Consider the following 20,075-nt stretch of genomic DNA (forward strand, 5'->3'; position numbering starts at 1 on the left):
ACATGGCCTCCCGCCGCTTTCCAACATGGAAGTCACTGAAAAACACCACAGTTAAATAATTCTCCAGGCTTGGACATATTCATAGCCTGACAAAAAAAAAACAGTACGATAAGACAAGCCAAAAGTCACAACAAGAGTAATGTTGTGCCTTCAGGGGGCGTGGCCTAGTGAGTGATGTCAGGATTGTTTTGAAGTTAAAAATATTTGGAAGTCAACCAGGCTCTTTTGTATTGATTATTGTTCGAGGGGCCTGATTGCTCCAAAAAGAATAGCCCGGGGATTTCGAACAAAACAATCATGCAACACATGCGACATTACACAAACAACTGTGGCCTATGAGAATGAAACGCTTTCACTCTAAGACAAAAAAAATCCCGAAATAAATTAACTGTGGAAATAAGTGTGAAGTCCTCCCTGCCAGGAATTTCTTATCTGACATCCTAAAATTGCCACAATGACTTAGTTCATATGGGTCACAAGGAGCCGTTTCAAGTGAAATAGTGCTGAATCATAGGACATCATGGATGAATGGGCCAGCCACACAGAGGCATGTGAACGTCTCATCTGGTTTGCGTCCAGCCCAGCCGGGGCGCTAAACTCAAAGCGTGGAGCATAAATCTTCAATTCAGCAATGCCATTTAATGTGCAATTGGAGTGTGACACACCACTTCCAATGCAGATGAACACACAACTTCCCAGTAGGCCCTAACAGAAAAGTCACGCTAATAAAACAAACAAACTGCTTTGAGATAAAGAACAAAAGGGATCTGTGCCGCATCCGAGGGTGTAATGCCCCTGAATTAACCGCGTGGTGCCTGTGTTTATACATACGGTGTCATGAGGTTAGCGACTGAGCTAATCCATCACTGGAGCGGAATGAGATTGCAATAGATCTAAAATATCCTTTGAACACATTGGCAACTTAGACTGACTGAGAGAAAAAAAATAGAAATACTACCAAGATGCAAAATGATGGAAGCATATCGCTGCAGCATCAGAAAATAAAATGAGTTCAGTGTTTCATTATGAGGTGATAAATTTCATGCTATAAAGTGATACTGGACTGTTTATGTTTTAAGATGATAAACTTGATGAATGGTCCCATTATGATTATCTCAATGCAACATGAAACCACCACAGCCGTGGATCTAAAGATATTTTATTCTTGTGACTCAATGCCAAGTGACTCCTGGCTGCCCACCAGGAATTCTCACATTGCACCAAATAGGCCACTCCGGATTTGGTCGTGCTTAGGGGGTTCTACTTTTTTTTTTTTTTTATGTAAAAGGTGTGCTTTGGTGCCGTACATGTAAACACTGCAGAGGTCCTGCACTGCTTTCATGATAAAAAAAAAAAAGCAATGTAATTTAAATTAAGTCAATCTCGAGCTACATCTGGCTTCCACTATTCATAATAAAAGCATTTCTTTCAATTTCCATCGGCTCATAAAACAACATCCGCCTTTGCCGAGCGAGCCTTCCCTGAAGAGAGGCGCTCAAGATCCTGGTGAAACGCGATTGGTCGAAGTGGAGCGTCGGAGTCACATGACCTGCCTCCTTACAAACGCCTACACGCGACTTGACTTGACAGCATCAATACAACGCGCAGCTCATCGGAGCACGACCAACTCGTCAGGCGGGACTATGGAGATGACTACCCGGGAGAGCACGAAGGATTTTGGGGGAAGTTCGTCAGAAGAGGAGAAGAAAAGCTCTCCTCTGCGGCATCGCCATCCGTTCAGCGTGGAGGCGATCATGTCTGGGAGGACGAAGAGCGAAAGCCGCGGGGGGGAACCCACTCGGTGCAAGACAGAGCCTGGATCCGGATCATCGCCTGCAGGATTGGGTTCCGTTTACAGGTGCGGGGGGGATGCAGCCGTGCAGGCCCGGAAGAGCTACCCGGGAGCGCCTTCGTCACCGGTCAAGTCTGAAACATCCGAGCCGGAAGACTGGATGCTCTCCTCACAATCTCGTGAGTTGTCATCGTCACATATGAACATATACAATTTAAAAATATATAGTATATTATTGTTTCAATGTCCACATTTCTTCACCAGCATCAACCAGAACATCTCGGGTTTACTATAATATTTTCCACAAAAAAAAAATCCCATTTTTCATGAAATCAACTTTGTTCCAAGTTCCACTCAATTCTATAATTGATTCCAAATCTGGATACATTACATCAAAATCCCCATTTTGTTTTCGATTACTTCATATTTTCATGACAGCATTCTCAAATTAATGCCGACAGGGGACGTGACAAAAAAACAAGTGACACTCAGACTTGACAACTTTGACTCATCCATTACCTATACGGAGCAATTAAAATTCTAAAACTATCTCCTCCTTAAACTTGACTGATTCAAAACATTCCTACATTTTGTCTCCTAATTGACAAATCCAAACCGTTACATTTTCAAATCTTCCTGCATTCTCCAGTCAATTCATTTCACTGCATTTTAGTACAGCGTCAGCACTTCAACATTCTTTTGTTTATTTACACAAATGATGTTCTCTACTTTGATGTTTTAAATTGCTCATCACATATATTTGCTCAAAGGAGACAGTTTGTGACTTATTAAGTCATATTTGAGGAAAATTTGACAACGCAAACTGAAATTTGTATCAATCAGAGTAGGCCCAGGTCCAATTAGTCTTCAATGTGAATATACAACTAACATCTAGAAGCATCATTTGTGGTTTTAAAGAACATTAGGTACACTTGCACTAAGATTCAAAATACCAGCAAGGGCAACCTCCATCAAAAAAACTGGGCCAAACAAATCATGTGAGTGACTAACTGATGACAAAGTCACAACAAGAAGTCTCAAAAGCAAAGCTAAAAATATTCAGTGACGTACAAAAGAAGAACATCATTGTTTATGCACATTTCAAACATATTTATTTAATCATTGGTTTATAATAAGAATTTTGACAGAGCAAGCTGATGCACCAACAAGACCTGCTATGAGAGAACACTCTCCAAGTCTGCTTGGATACGATGAATCGGTCATTTACAAATAACAGAATAGGCATGAAAAGAAAAAAAAAAAAAATCCAGACAAAAAGTTTGACATCTGAAGCCGCTGCTGTCACGTTGTGCACAGTTAAAACATGATTGGATTGTACAGGTGTACAAATATTTTGGCTGTTGACTCTCGACTGACTTGTTGGTTCTCTCCCCCAGGTCACGTCAATCCTGCCTGCCAGTTGAGGAAGCACAAGTCTAACCGCAAGCCGCGCACGCCCTTCACCACGTCGCAGCTTCTGGCTCTGGAGAGGAAGTTCCGGCAGAAGCAGTACCTCTCCATCGCCGAGCGGGCCGAGTTCTCCTCCTCCCTCACCCTGACCGAGACCCAGGTGAAGATCTGGTTCCAGAACCGTCGTGCCAAAGCCAAGAGGCTCCAGGAGGCCGAGCTGGAGAAACTAAAGATGGCCGCCTCGGTTAAATCGACGACGGCGACGGCGCTGGTTCAGCCCGGCCTCCGGTTGCCGCTGACGCTAGGCGCCATGTCTCTGTACGGACAGTCCTACTCGGCGTATCACCACAGAGCCATGATGCCCTTTTCGCCGTTAGGACTGTACGCCGCTCCCCTGGGCTACGGCATGTATCACTGACTTCCAGAAGGACGCGTTGAGGATGCCGGACGGACTTTCAACATGTTCATAGGCGCACAAGGAGATCTTTTATTCTCCCCATGGTGAGGATTGTAAAACGGTTCAGACGAGCCGCTTGCTCACATGATGTCTCGCTCACCAGCTCATGTTTACTATACGCTTGCACTGGACTCTGAACTGATAGCCAAATGTGCCTTACGTCCCACAAGGGCCTTAAGATAGATTGTTTGAACCCTTTTTATGTTTTAAACACATTGAATTTAACTTTTGTATGTACTTCTTAGCAGCTGTCACTCATACAGTACTCAAAAAAAAAGTGATTGCTTCAAACTCACTTCCAGTTGACGTTTACTTTAAAACTGACGCTCGTCACGCAAAACACTTATTTAAAAAAATATTTCTCCATTGAAATTCATTCTATTCCATCCTTCCAAATAAAAATAGCACTATTATATTTTCTAAAACACAACAGGTGGGAACAACACGTCTCACTGGAACTATTTTGGGGACCTTCTCTGCTTCTCCTTCATGCTCCTAATTATGCTGCATCTCCTCGAGTAGCCCTCAGTGCTGCAATATTATGTCACAATGTAGCCTGTGTATTGAAATGATAGCTTGAAAATCCACCGTACAGTAAACAACAAGCTTTAAGACCAAATAAAAGTCAATGTTAATAGACCTGCTTTTATTCCACCTTTCATTCTAGCTTTAACCACCCCAGCAATACAACACGGTGGCCTTAATTCTATTTATTCTCTCGGAAATTGTGGGGATTGTACAAGTGATTTTTTTTTATATATATATTTATGATTATTACTGAGAGCACAGTATATGAGTGGTATATTTTTTATGGCTCTTAAACGATCCTTTTAAAGGGTCAACGTTATGCTATGCGGTTTATGCTGCATGCATTTTTGTTGAAATTGAATAAGGCCTTACAGAATGTTTGCGTGAAAAAAAAAAAGTGTTGTCTGTTTCACACGGTCGAATGTAAATACAAATTCGGTTTACGATGGAGTTCCGTTCCTATGAGGGGAGACGTAAGCGGAATTTGTACACAAGTCAGAACAGGTTGTCGACCATCACCAACACAGTAGTGAAGCCATAATTATAGTAATTATGCATTGTATGGAAAAATATGTGAGTATAAAAATAAACCCCCTGTGTCTTTGTAGCTGTTTTCCATGTGTGTGTTGTAGTCCTTTGAACAGCGCATTAATTTCACGCAATGGTTTGTCAAACCCGTTTGTACTTCCTGTTCAACCGGTTCGACTTAGTTTTTTTTGTAATCACAAAGCTAAATATCGGTACCTTCCTAAAATATCGGCCTCAGTATTTTTATTTCATGTTTGGTTCAGAAAACACAAAAAAACCAAAAACTGATTATATTTATTATTAAATATTGTGAGACAAAATTGTAACACGGTCTGCTGGGTTCCAAACATTTATTGGGTAATATAACAACCACGATAAATTTTACTCAGGCACACCATCAATTCTAAAAACAAATAAAATTTTAGAGGAACTCTCATAAAAATCCCATACAACATTTATCACACACATGCTCATCATATATTATGAATAACTGTACAATTATTGCATGACTGTTTTCCACAACATTGGACCGAAACACTTCAAATGATTTCTTCGCACAAGGGACACGCATCATGCATTCATCGGGTGTTTTGAATCGAAATGATCGACTGTGTGAAATTGATGTTTAAAGTAATCGGACTAGACTACTTGACTGTAAACAGCAGAACCGAGTACATATCAGCTGGTTTTGCTGTCGAAAGCAAAACATCAAGTCATGGAAAGTTCAGCAGCTCTGCTTCCACAGCACCACTTTATTGTGATCACCCTAAAATAGCCAACTTAGGTCTGACTTGAGTCAAGTCATGTGACTGAATCTCTGGTACCAAAATCCAATGTTCAGTCTTATTAAACATCACATTAATGGTGTACTCTGGGGACATGCATTGTTGTTTTCTAACTGAAAGCAGGATACAACTTCCGGGTGACTTTGATGCAACGAGGAAATTATTTACGGGCGACGACAGCACGTTTACGAGGGTTCCTGTTGTTAAATCGGCAAAGGGTTCAGAGGCGTCATTTTCTTTCGGGGTGTCCAATGTCAAAGGGCGAAGCGTTCACCACTAGGCTATCGATTTTTCAAGCTCTGTTCGTGCCATTAGTGGGCCCTCTGGTAGTAATTAGCACAGCATGTGGTTGTTAAGTGTGTCAACACGACTGCGCAATGCCTACTACCTCCCTCTAGTGACTGGGATGAATATATTGTATTTATAAAAGTCATTTCAGGAGACTGGGCTTCAGTATTGGACGACTTGGGAGTGTGACCAGCTCGTGGAGAGACTATAAAGCGTGGCTTGATGCCATCTGAGGGTGTGAAAAAGACTTTTTTTGTGAACTTTTTTTTGCCTTTGAGCATTTCCATGCAATTTGAAGAATACCACGCTTTGTATCTGTCTTTTGTGCTTTGCTGATAACTTAAGAAAGAGGCTTCCTCTGCTGCTGCTGCCGTGTGAGCTTCAAAGCCATAGCACATGATAAAAAAATAAAGAATAAGAAGTCTGAAAAGACGCTGCTGCTGCTGACTGATATCAAGACGGCGGGGCTCGTAAAAACAATTACGAGGTTTTAGCCATCAGACAGAATGACGAAGATCTTACAAAACTGTTATTATTCCTTTCCCATAATGTGCCTGTGAGCAAGCCTTTCAGACTTTCTGGCCTACTTTTACATAACATTTGCAAGACAACCACTCTCAATGATAAGTTCCTTTCAGCCATTTTTCATTTGATAGCCAGACAAGACGTCAAAGCAAGGCTCTAGACGAACTTTGACATTGGAAGCACTGATGCAAATGCGACCAAATTGGTTGCGGTCTCAAGCCCTGCAAAGTCAAACACCTCAAATTGTTGTTTTCCACAAAGAACACCAAGCTGGTAGATTTTCAATTGCAGCAAGTTGGGAGTTTGTGTGCAAGCGTCAACCACCAGGTGTGAGTCCAGATTAGTTACGTTGGGCCATGTCGCTGGATGTAGGACATAAATAGTGCTGTCTTCAAAATATATTTTTAAAGAGGCACATTGTAACTCAGACACGGCCTGCCAGAAACCTCTCAGCGAAGCAATTTGCTGAATTATTTGAACAGCGTTTTATGAAAGAATGGATGAGCTGACAGGATGAGAGCGTCATCCTATCCAATTAGATCTCTTAATTAGGATTTAATTAGCCCCAAAACAGATGGCGACGCACTTACGTCACATGCGATTATGCTCATAAGCAGCATGTGTCACTTTATAGCCAAACTGAGACAATCAAATCAGAAGTTGTCTGGAGTAAGTTATAGTGAAAATGCAAAATACACCGCAAGCCAAAAACACACACAAACACTAAATTGTCAGAGAGGAAAAAAATATATATATGAAACAGAAAGGAAGTGAGCAAAAGGGTTTATTTTTAAAGGTGACTTTTAAGCTACATGTTTTATCCAGCAGGTGCCACTATAGCAACAGAGTTGAGACGCCTTCAAACCAAGGCAACTGGAAATAATTGCAAAAAACAGCCTTCTTATTTGGCTGATCTTAAAATAGCTTTAAAAAAAAAGGGTGGGTGGGCAGCCTGACATTTGATTTGCGGTACAGTGGGCCTAATAAAAAAAAAAAAAATATATATATATATATCTAGTTGCCCTATGTCCAAACATCTGGTTAGTGGGCAATGTGCCTGCTTGTGTTGTTTTAGTTCAATTTACATGCACTCAGTGTTCATCTCTATCTCTGAAATGCATCAAATATAACCACTTCCATTTAAATAAAAATGAAAAAAAGAGTGCTGCCTGGCAAATCAATAAGGAGGTGACAAGAACGCGCACACACACAGCATTTCATCAAATCCACCATCTCCATCCTTCTAAGGCCACTCGCTCAATCCAGACGTCTTGAAAACGCAACATTAATGGATGCATCTCCCGAGTCTGAGTAGGAGTGGGCTTCACCTTCAACACCCTTCACGCTATCGTTGGGTTGTTGAAGCGGCCATGTGTCCGAGCCATATGATAAGTGAGAACATAGCTGCGAGGCTATGATCTAAAAATAGATTCACACGTTGGATTTTCATGTGAAAGTTGTCATTTCCAATGATGCCATGGTTTCAAAGGCAATAAGTAGGCGGTCAGGCACCAAAGCCGATTTGAAGGCTGCCAACATATAAGGAAGGAAAAAGTGTAACGATAGCCATAGAACAGGAAATAAATGGGATGTTTTTAAATCTCCATGGGGATTTTTTGCTGAAAATTTGAACTTGTTACCTTACAGTGAATACACTTCTTGCTACTCTGTATATAGATCACTATGTTTTCCATTTTTTTTTATTGTCATAAAGCAATACGGCTCCGCCAAGCACTCCCTGTGATGACATAAGAGCACAATGTGCAGCGGTTTTCCAGAGCGGAATCCCACCGGGTGAGCCAGAGCAGAGCGTGTGTTTAAGCCGAGATGCTACAGGCGGCACACAGTTGTTCATTGTCAAACATCACCCGCGGTCCAACAGGCGGCAGCTGGGAATTCCGACCTGTAGGCGATAACTTAGCAATGATTGAGGCAAGTTATCACGCAGGGCTTCAAGAGCGCCAGCGGATAAATTAAACGTGCGTGGCTGTGGAAGACTGAAATCGAAGGCCAAAGTCAGTCAATCATCCACTTTATTTTTCCATGGTGGAACATATTAATGGCACAAACTGTACGGGTGATATCAAATATAACTAAAGCATATACTAATATCACCAATTTGCATGACTTAAAGTGAAAAAAAAAAGTTGTTTGACATTCCTGCCATAGCTACACAGCTTCTGCAAATCATTATAAACCTGAGAAAAAAAGTCACCCGAGATACTTCACATTTTAATCTTTCAATGACAAATGGCTGGATGTGCCTGCCTTGTCATGTTTTATCGCCCGAACTGGAAGTACGAGCCGAGGGTTCAAATAGGAAGGACAAGTGTAACAAGGCAGGAATACGGCGCTTTTTATCATCCAATCAAATATATTATGTGCAACATAAGAGTTCAAGCTCATGAAGCCATCAGCCAATACGTGAATAAATGGCTACATTTGTTCGACTTTACAGCGCTCCAAATAAATGTCTAGCAGGGCCGGAATGTTGCTGTTAAATCAGTTCTTGCTGCTTCCAAATAATAGAGGAAAATGTTGCAGGATGATTTTCACCACCTTGATGCATTTCATCGCCTTCAGGTGTTGTCTGCACTATGTCTGCCTCAAGGTTATGTGCATTCATCACTACAGAACAGATGAGCAGCAATTTTACCGTTTAAGGGCAGAAAATAGCCTACAGAGGCTATTACGAAGACAAAGATCTAATGAAAATTGTCATCCTTTGCTGCCGTTTCTCTTTCATAATGACCATTGTCTCATGGCTTCGTAACCAGAATGCAAAACAGCACCTAACAGTTGTCATATATCTATAGTCAAGAATAACAACATAGCAATGACATAAAGAAATAGAATGTCAAAATGAAATGCTGCTCCTTCTGCTGTGTGCCAATTAGCCACTAGGGGGCAGTATAACGGTCATACAGACAAACAAAGAAGAGTTTCACAACTACGAGTAAGCTGCCATAATACATGCTTGAGTAATTTGACATTGTCTGTCTACATGTCTGACTTCACTGTTTGTGTTCAAATATCCATTGCTAAAAGCGTCACAAGGTGAAATCTAAAAAGTGAGATGGAGATATAGAGGAAGTAGAGCAAGGGGGCAGGGCCTGTCAGTCAGTCAGAATGGACAGAGCGAGTCATGTGTCACTTTGAGTCAGCGCAAGCTCACGCGACGCACCATGTCCCGAGGGTGGCGCCGTCACTCCCGCAAATGCCGTGGGGGCCCCTTTCCCCCTCCTGCTTTTTCATAAGCACTGCAATGGCAATTTGCAGCGTGTGACCTTTCAAAGAGGCAATGAAACATGACAAGAGATGTTAACATCGGAGGAGATGCCCACGGGTGTTGCAAGATATACGGCCCAAACACTTGCGCGCTCTCCTTAACTGTATCGTGAGGTCCGACGAGAAATCACATGATGGCGTTTTTGTGCAGCGAGGGAATTTTCAGGCATATGTTTACAGAACATCTGGCTCAATTTGCAACAAACTTCTCTCCATTGCAAACTTTCAATTTGTTTGGTTAGTGTCTGGCGCTCGATTGTGCGTATCCATGAGTTTAAGTACTAGCCCTTCTCAATTTAGCATGTCACTAGAGCGGTTAGGTCTCTGGGGAATAACAGTTTTCACTCGCGACACGGCGTCCAACGCAATTCTATTCCAGGAAGTTGCCTAAGAACCGAGAGGAGAAACACGGCTGTGGCACTGGCTGACACTTTCTGCTACACTGCTGTTTATTTTTAGCAAAGGGCGAGGGGCAGGGATGTGTATAGTGATGCGAAGGGAGGATGGTAGAGTTTGATGCTGAGGGAAGTGACTGGCCCCAAAATATACACAATGGACACTTCATTAGGCACACACACCTCCATGCCCAATTCTGACCTGATGAAGAAGCAAATCCTAAGAAGTGTGGAGATTTACAGCATGTTGTATATTCCCAAAATAAAGACCTCCATCCAATAAACATTATTTGTAATGTGCTTCGGGGTTTCTTGACAATTCTCCATATTTTGTTCCAACTGTGGCACTAAAGCAGAATTTCAATCACGCTTAACTGTTCTATGATGATCCCATTCGAACAGTCAATTCGTCTCCCCTTTCAATTTCAACGTGTGAGACCACAACAAGAAAGTTGTCACGGTGCAGCCATTTTGCGCCCCGATAATGGCTTTCTAACTAGACACTAGAAAGACATGCGGCCGGCCGGTCGGCCACACAACTTGGAACATGGCCTCTCCCCTGCCCTCTCCCTCTGTGGCTTTCAGATTAGACTCCAGCTAATGAAGTAGCGGCGGCATAGCGACACAGAATGAGCTTTTTATCTCGGCTCATTGTAGGAGGCTCTATGGCCGAATTGGTGACACATCTGAGGTCAGCGGCGAGGTTGAGATAGCGCTATTCTACCCAGAGCAAAGGAGGAATACAAATGAGGAATTCCAGGAGTGGGCAGAATGCCCTGCAATCATTAAATAGGGAGAGCGTTTCTGCAAAGGGGACTTCACATGCTAGTCAGATTGTCAATCGATTCTCTGGGATGCACTTCTGAGAATAGAAAGAATGAGGTGGTCCAAATGTTCTGGCATTAGTTGGGGGTCAGGGGTCAGATTGCAAATCTAATGATGGACATGCACTGTACACGTCAAAAAATAACTACAGTCATCAAAATGATGGCACGTCAAGAGTAATTGGTGAGCTTATAAACTTTTGTGAAATTCTAGAGGTAATCTAAAATATCATTTTGTATTTGGAAGTCATTTGAATGTTGAAATCTCACATCTAAACCAACAGATTAGTAAAGAAAAAAATACTAAATATATAGTAGATAATATTTTCACTTTTCGGACATCAATATAAAACATGAATCACTCAGCCTTTTTCAAAGATCTACTCGCGACCTACGATGCTTTGTATTCTGCAGGTGTTGCCTTCACAGCGCAGTTGATAACGGCCAAATGGCTTCTCTCGCCCAAATTAACTACCGCCCCTGTCCTTACGGCATTGTATTTTAATTCCCTCCAAATGCCAAGCCATTGTGTTTGACCTAACCCGATGGTTGTCATTATGCACTTCCGCCATTGCTGTGCTGGCCGCGTTCCTGCATTCATTTACCCAAGCCGCGCAGCTGCCAGTGTCACCGGGAACTTCATTTAAGCAGGACAGCCTTTTATGTGAGGCTTTATGATCATTTCTATTACTAGCAAATTAGTTAGCATACGTTTTGTTGATTTGGAAGCGTTATTAATTTGGGTTGTTGTTTTGGTACTAGAGCAAAACTCTTTGGATACAGCAAAAAAATGTGCAGAGATTTTTTTTTTTTCACTTAACCTTGCAAAGGTTGACATTTTCCTTAATTTCTCTGTGAATAAATCATGAATAATCCATGAGCCTTAATGACAACACTCAGGCATACGCATATGATATCCAATGGGCCACCACTGCAGTTCATCGAGAGCCGTGTTGAGTGACTGCAATGATCGCTTTTGTCGTTGGAAATAATAATTGCAGCAATCTATTATGGTCAGTCTTTGTCATTTTCTAATCCGGTGTCGCCTGGAAATAATTTAAAGCCCCCCCAAAAAAGATCATTTTCACGGATACACCCTCTTGGCCATCAATGATCTAATGCCGCATTGCTCCTTGTCGTCAACTGATATTGCTTTCAACAAGCGCTCCTCACGCTGGCAATTTGCTCTAATTGCTCTCCCTCTTCAAACAAAACATAAATGTCGGCAGCTTTCATATCCTGCTGTGACTACAAATGCGACGAGTTTCATTTCTACCCAGACGCTCGTGCGGGGATAATAGAAGAATCACAAGGATGTTGCGTCAGTCGTTTAGAATAAATGAATCTGCTGGTTATCTCGATGGTCACTTTTTTTTTTTTTAGAAACAACGTGCAGCCAAAGAACATCTTGACTCTCATTAATTTCATGAATAAAAAATGAGATAACCAAACACTCGAGTATCAACAGATGCTTGAGAGCAGATTGTTTGCAATGACTTGACTTGATCTATTGATAAGATAAATTGGGAAGCATTCAGCAAAACGTGATTTTGAAAAACCAATGATTTGTAAAATATAATGATGGAATAAGACATGACAGATGTGAAGAGCTTCTAAGAGACTATTCTAAGGAGCCAACCAGGAGTAAAGTTTAATGAAATGGCCACTTGGCTCCATTGTGCATTCACCAATCAGCAAAAGCACCAGTAGAGGTCACAAACAATTTGATAGAAAAGAATCCTGCTGGAGCATCTCATCTCACTGAAGAGCAAGATGCAGACAAACGATTTCCCCCAGAGCATCCTTTGAGGTCCTCGTCAATCTAACATCACATTGGCGCAATCAGACCATTTGCGCGACATTAAATCGACTCCGAGGAACAAATGTCCCCCTGTGGAATTGACTTTGTCTCGAATGTAGCCATCATATATTGTATTTTCGACAACAGGTCTGAAGACCTACTGAGTTGATACTGTGTAATATTAGCATTTGGTCATCCTGTGACTCATCGACCAGGGGTGAAACTTTCTAATCTACATCTGACTGGGATTTAGCCTTTAGGATTGAGTCAGGTTCTGATCTCCTTGTTCCGGTCAGAAAGTCAGCTGGCGCCTTTTGAATGAGCTGCAGCTGTTTGATGCTCTTCCGCCAACACACAAGAAAAAAACTCAATTACTGTCACTTTTGTTTTAAAAAACACGCTTGCGAATAACTGTTATAATAATAGTCTGATGTCATCTTCTAAAGTGGCGATTGTGTTATGATGATTTAAAAATGTACTGACAGATGAATTTTACAAGGTGAGAGAAACAAACGAGTCATAAGTCAGCGAAAGCTACAATTACGCAGATGTGAATGGGAGTCCATTCAAACTGTCAAAATATAATATACTCGCTACAGTTTATATTAAATTGTGCTTCATTTTTTGAAATCACATTTTAGATCCATTTTTATGTAATATGTCACTGCAGAAAAGTTTTTATCGCTCTTGAAAGAAAAAAAAAAGTGACATTTGAGGTTTTCCACGGCAATGTGCAATTTATAGACCGGCAAGCTGGAACAGCACCCAAAAGGTACTTACGGTAACTGGCTGGCGTGGAGTCTAAATATATAAAAAGTGTCAGTGGGTAGCTGGTTACGCTATTGACACATCATGCAGATGGTGACAGCTCGACTTCCAATTGCAAACATCCTCATTGTCATCATTGTAAAAACATTGCCGAATGGCGTTCTGAGAATTAGATCTTAACGTCTTCCAAAAATGAGTTTTATTATTCCACTCTTATTTTCAAGTGTGCCTAAAAGCACTGACTAAAATCAAAAGCCAAGCTTACCTCAAGAAAGGCAAGTAATAACTTTTTCCCATCTGAAAACATTTTCAGCAAGTTCAGATTGGCAACGAATCAAAAGGGAATCATTTGACATTGGTGCCAAGTCAATGCCTGGGAGCACTTAGTGGGGGTGCAATTAAATGACCAATATCATCTTGATCCTGCTGACAATGAAACGCATTTGCAAAACATCTTGGGAGTGCCACCGTATGCTGTGATATATTAATCAACGTTGGGAGGATGGCGTTCATTTTCCTTTTCTTGCTCCTTCTCTCTGCCTACACACGTACTGTAAGTAGTTTTAGATACCGAGGAGAGAAATAAAGAGTAACCTTTTTTTCCACACATCATTTTACTCAACAGTTTGAAAAGTTCGGTATGATTTTTGTTACGGAAAAAAAAAAAAGTTCCTACTTTGAACACGCTTTGAACTGTTCAGGCAAGGCCAATGTTATTCCATTTCAATATTTCTTTTTAAAGCGAATCCGAAGAACTTGTATAACTGAAAAGCTTTAATCGTCTAGAATGAATCATTTAAAGCTTCTCTCTCTGCGTTGCTGCTAATTCAAAAAAAAATGCTTTTCATACTGAATTAAAATGATTAAAAACGTCAACCGACCTTCCACTTTGTGCACTAACTTCATAAAGTGTCATGGCAAGTGGCCAGCCTCGTTTCTGTAACTAAACAGACATCCGCCCACTGCGGTTGCCGAACAAACAAGCAATTTATTACAGGAGTTTCTTACATTCACACATTTTGTCTGCGTCATTATATTTAGCCTTTCTCTGACTCCGAGCTTGTTTTTCTCCCTTTTGCATCCATTTCGTTTTTGGCAATGGTGCCTCAATAAATGAGTGTCTCTTACATAAAAAGAGCTTGACCTCAGACGTTATATTTTGAGTTATTCTTTATGGATAATGTCCATTTATATGGTACAAAAGCTCTTATTGAACAATAAAAAGTCCTTTTTTTTTTGTTCGAAGCAAGACTTTTAAAACTACACCTGTGCTCCACTTTCATTGGGGAAATTAGGACACTAACTTTTCCTTAAAGTTGATCATGATGTGTTTACCAAAGTGGGAAGGTTGTGCAGTGACGATGTAGCGCTATTTTCAAAAGGCTGGGACTCAGCTGAAACTTACTTTGACACAATTGGAACCTTAAAAGTTACCCCCGTGTCAATAGGAAACTCATTAAAAGATATGTAAATGATCAAAAGTCTGTGCTGAACTGATTAAAAATGGAACATGCAATATTCAAATCATCCTCTAGCTACAGAAAGAAAATGGAGAAGAATCCTAAATCACAAATGAACTGCGACAACATGAACTCGATGGCATTGGCGTTTTTTTTTTTTGCTTAACCCAGACATTGCGTCTTTAAAGCACGAGCCATGCAGCAGCCGCAGCTTTATCGGGCTTCATACTGTACTTCCGTGGCCCGAGGAGACCGAATAAACACACACAACCCGCCTCGTTCGTGTTTGGGCCGGCAGATGTTTTCTTTCCCACGGGAGCCTTCCGGTGCTCATTCATCCTGCTGCGCCTTGCGGACAAGAGTCTCCGGCTTCCAAATTTAGACTCAGTATCTCTCGGTAATTGACTGCTTGTTCTTTCGCGTAAGCAGGGCAGTTCTCTAATTCTCTGTGATTAATACAAGACCGCCTTCGGGGGGGTTGGGCTCGGCTTACCGTGCTGGAGAGGAAGGTAATTAATGACAATCTATTGTCGAAGGCCGGTTAGATGATTGGTGGCACACGCATGATGTTCTGCGTGATGAGTCGCACACACGCAGTCTAAAATGACGTCAACATCCAAGTTAAGATCATGTCACAAATGTGCACATCTCGACTTAATCCTAATTCATGAAAATTTAGCTGCCTATTGGCTCTGCTGTGACGGCCTTTCTGGTGTTCAATCATCTCATTTGAATTCAGAGAGGAAGTCGTGTTCCTTTGAACGCTCACCGCCTTGGCGAGTAGGAAATATTGCACAGGGCGCTTAAAACAAGCATTCCAGCTGAACGTAAACACGAAAACATCACTGAGGATTGTGATAAGCTTGTATTTGTTTTGTTTGTTAGGAAACAATGCGAGTGCTGACAGGACTACAGAAAAGCAAAGGGAGAGCACGGAGCCTGTTGGACCTAAGCAATAGACAACTGCAGGGCACAGATAAAGCCAGTCAAGTCACGCTAGTGAGCTAGCTGCAGATGGTACAGTAAAAGGCAGTTAGTTACCCAGAGGAGGAAGCTCCTTCGGCGAGAAGACAGATTGCTCTAGTCTTGTGGGATTTGCTAATTTTTTTTTTTTGCTGAGTCAAGCTACCATGCACCCAAAAATCTTTGTGTTGTTCTCGCAATCATTTTAATCGCACTCAAACATTTTTGGGGGAAAGGTGAAAATTTTTACAGAGGATTGAAAATCCGTATGGCTATAAATCCGTATTGCTAATTTGTGCAGCATTGCAGCTCTGCTTACCTTTGATCATGCTTCAGCGACTTTCCTCAGTTGCTTGAAAATGGCTTCCAAGTCATGGTGGAGACCATCTGTGTGGTGGCAGAAGAAAATTGTGTTTACAAAATATTGACTCAGTTGTTTCAGATCCAATGTAAGACATTGACTGAACATTTGCTTTCCTACTTGCTAAACAAACAACAGAAGGTTTCTTTGTAACATGTCACCTTATTTGAAATAAACTGTCACTCTGATCATCTGTGAGTGAGAAAATCAAATGAAACACTTCACAAGGCGGCAAAGATGGAGTAAACGCGACGACCTCTGGATAAGCCGACGGCACGCCGCAAACCTCCAGGTGGCCCTGAGCAAAAAATTCTCTCGTAATGTCAAACGGTGCGATGAGATGGCGCCTCTGGTGATCATTTCTTATCAGAGATGAGGACAGGTAATCAAATGCAGGAGAGAACACGTGGTTACGCCACATCAGCTGAAAAGCGAGTAGTTATTCATCATGTGGGCAAAATCTAATTATTTGTTGGCGAGAATTGCCTGCATTAAGAAGTTATACTCAACTTTGAAAAAGGTCAGAGTAAAAACAAGCCTGATTGAACAGCGGCCGAGTGGAAAGGGGGAAAAAAACAACAACATTGAGTGCTATAAATTTATAAATTGCCTCACAAAGGAGCAAAATAGAACAGAAGGACCTGAAAAACAATGTCGAATGAGTATTTGTGTTTTTTCCTCCTAACATTTATCCCCAGGTTTTTAATTTAAGTTTAGTTTAGTCAAGTATAGATCGCAGTTAAGGTCAAGACTAATTATGCAAATGGGAGCATCGGTTTGACAGATGAAAAGAAGCAAGCACCGAGGGAAATCTGATTGTTCCTATTATATGAACTACGGAGAGAGAGAAAAAAAAAAGAGACAAATAAAATGCAACTTCCAGTTATTAAATAAACTAGCCATGTGTGAAAACACAATTTCATAGTGCTGTAGAAGAAAGCAACATCATGTTAAATGTACTGAAATACTATTCCACTGGCAATGCTTTTAGAATGCATTGCATCTGACAATAGCACCATCATTCCAATCATCTCCCGGAGTGGAAGATTACAAACTTTACTTTATATATATGTTTTCCATTCACCGTATATTTTGCTATATCTAGTAAATGTACTTTTTTTTTTTTGCCTCTCTCCATACTCCATGATCCCCTGAGGGTCAACATCAAAACAAATTCAGCTTGCACCATACCTGGGAGCCAGGGAGGGGAAAAAAGAGCGAGTGCAAGCAATCATTTCTTCAAGTGAGCGATAGACTAAACACATATTGGATGACAATTCAAGCAGACCATGGTATTTCCATGGTGCATTGATCCTCATGAAAATGAGGAGGATTGCGTTGTTTCTTCCAGCTAAAGAAGAAATGACCCTTTGTCACTCCAAATATCCAAACCGGGAGTAAATAAACCTCCCTTAATGCAAAAACAAAATTCTTTCAGCACACAAATTTGCTTCATGAGATCTATCTGAATATATTTGTGAACAACAACGACACTTGAACGTCGCTCCTTCTGAAATTCATCTCCTGATTGCAATTCATGGTCACTGCCGTCTCGACGGGTGCGATTCATCCGAGTCATTATTTTACTGCGTTTCCAATTTTGACATTGACGGATGTTGCCCTGTTCCACTTTGGCAGCATTCCTATGTAGAGACATTATTTTTTTTTTTTTATGAAACAATAAATTACCAGATGAATCTATGTTTCGACTGTTTCAGGCAGCGCTATCAAGATAGGTGGGTGTATCTTGAAAGGGCATAAATTACTCCAGTCTATTACTCACTGAATGTCCTTTGTGCCGCAAGGACCTTTTATGCAAATCAGTGTAAACAAAGCTTCATTTGGTCGGGTGCACCTTCAGTGTTTAATTGCATGAGATAATTGGTTTTCTTTAGGTCATTAATAAAAAAAAAAACAAAAAAAGAAAAACACAAAACGTAGAGGTAGTTTATTTTACACTAATTAGAGAAGACTGGATGGCATACTTAAACATATTTTAATGGAGTTTAGCTTCATTTTGACACATTATGTAATTATACCTTTATTTACAACGAGATATTTTGTTCTCGATACAAAAGGGACTGCTAAGCCATGTTAATGTTTATTAAACTTGAACCATCAATCCAAAATGACCTTGAGTGCTATTAAAAAAAAGCACAAAAAGTCAGTGGGACACAATTAAAGTGTCAGATCCAAGTATCAGATCCCTACATTTCTAATCCCGAGCGGATTTCCACACTATCTCCACCCACCTGTCAAATGTTCCTGCATGAGGACATGCAGTGAATGAATAATGAGGCAGAACATGAAATGTCTGGCAACAATTCACGCAAGCAGCTGTGCGGAGTAGCCGGGGCTCTTGACCGCCGCTGAGTTGTGTCGGCCGGTATGGAGACTTGCAGCGCGTTGACCTTTACGTTGGAGCCATGTGTCGTCACCAGCAAACTGGCTAGCGCTGTCTATATATGTGTGAGCTAATGAAGCAATTACCGTCAGCTAAAGGTCACCACAGGTGTTTCTGCCAAGTGTTACAGTCACATGACATTACACCGTCATGACCTCACAGGTTGACACAAGGCGATGTGCGAAGAATTCAACTCTGTTTTCAAATGTCACTAACGGCAACATCACCGTGTTTACTCACGTGAGCCATCTTGGTTTATTCCTAATTCAAATTAATTTTCTCCATTGAAATGGACATAAATGCCATTCATGCTAGCCAAAATAGCAGCACCTACTGAAGCATGTAAGCAATGGAGAGTAAATTAAAGAGTGGAGTCTGTGCGCATGGTATTAATGAGTTCCCTGCACACGAACGTACATATTTAACCGTGATTAGCATTCCGGTTCACTCTGACACGTAATGTGGACCCGCAATATTGTGCGCCTCCATTTGATATGAAGCGACGTGACTCACTGCATTAGATTCCGCCTAGTCTCGCTTTTTGACCTTTCTCAGCATTTCTTTATGATAGTCCTTTGTATATGCAGTAAACATATCACTTTGGCTTTTTCAAATTCACCTTCTGCTGATCTTTTGGGGAACCTTCAATTATTCCCTGAAAAAGAAAAAAAAAATCTGGGATGTTAATGTGATTTGTCTTGAAAGCAACCAGCCCACAGGTGAAAGAGAAAGACCATTGACACGTGAAGGAGGCCATACCAGGAGCATTTTGTACCTCACCTCTTGCCCTAAGCCAGCTACAATAGGTCCTATCTTATTTATAGCCGTTAATGAGGACAATTAAAAAAAATAGATGGATGATATACAACAGCTCTACCAGACTCCAAGTGCAAAATGATGTACGGTAAGTTGAGCCGGGCAAGTGCAAGCCCCTTGATGAGGGTGTTAGGATGCAATGAAGTGGAAGCGGAAAGGGTGCACGGTGGATCAAATAATAATACACTTTTGTGAATGGGATGTGAGTGATGCATTTTTTTTTTTTTTTCTTTCTTCCCTTCCTGCCAATGTCGTCTCACGTTTTGGAGCGCAACACACGTCCTGGCAGACAGCATGATGCAGAATTTACTTTCAGCACTCTCTGACTCCCCAGAGGCTCTTTCATAATGTACACATTACTTTGAGGTCGCTAGGTTGAAGCTGATGTGAAGTGATGGTGTTATTTTTAAAACCGTTTTTTTTTTTTTTTTTTAGGGGGGCTATGACGCATGGTACAAGGAACGGAAGGGGTGAGAAATGTTCCATTTGTTTGGAAATATTCCTAGATTTTTATATAACATTTATGGTAGCAAATATTTGGAAATGCTTTTTTTTAAAAAAAACGTTGTGAGAGCCGGTCTGCTCCTTGAGGAGAAACGTATCATTCCCTGACGTTTTTATGAGCACATCAATAATTGGAACGATAATTTAGTAGGCCCCTCATGTCAAATACATCAGGGAG

The 20,075-nt window shown here is 41.2% G+C and overlaps 2 protein-coding genes across 11 annotated transcripts in view; one reads left to right on the forward strand and one right to left on the reverse strand.

Moving 5' to 3' along the window:
* The window catches only part of drd1b (dopamine receptor D1b), an 85,394-nt gene that overhangs the window by 41,479 nt on the left and 23,840 nt on the right, over positions 1-20,075 (reverse strand). For 5 of the 10 annotated variants that reach the window (XR_015863069.1, XR_015863067.1, XR_015863068.1 and 2 more), the window contains one exon: positions 15,696-16,199. The exons of the other annotated variants lie outside the window; for them this stretch is intronic. The gene's annotated coding sequence lies outside the window, so the exon portion shown is untranslated. Of the gene's footprint in view, positions 1-15,695; positions 16,200-20,075 lie in introns of those variants that run through there. 10 annotated transcript variants of the gene reach the window in all.
* On the forward strand, positions 1,539-4,800 carry msx2b (muscle segment homeobox 2b). Its single transcript, XM_088399186.1, has 2 exons — positions 1,539-1,971; positions 3,190-4,800. The coding sequence occupies exons 1-2, from the start codon at positions 1,545-1,547 to the stop codon at positions 3,618-3,620; spliced, it is 858 nt and encodes a 285-aa protein (XP_088255312.1). The 5' UTR covers positions 1,539-1,544; the 3' UTR covers positions 3,621-4,800.

The sequence above is a fragment of the Syngnathus floridae genome, chromosome 15 (genome assembly GCF_059516105.1).
Source record: "Syngnathus floridae isolate MCC-2025c chromosome 15, RoL_Sflo_1.0, whole genome shotgun sequence".
Taxonomy (NCBI): Eukaryota; Metazoa; Chordata; class Actinopteri; order Syngnathiformes; family Syngnathidae; genus Syngnathus; species Syngnathus floridae.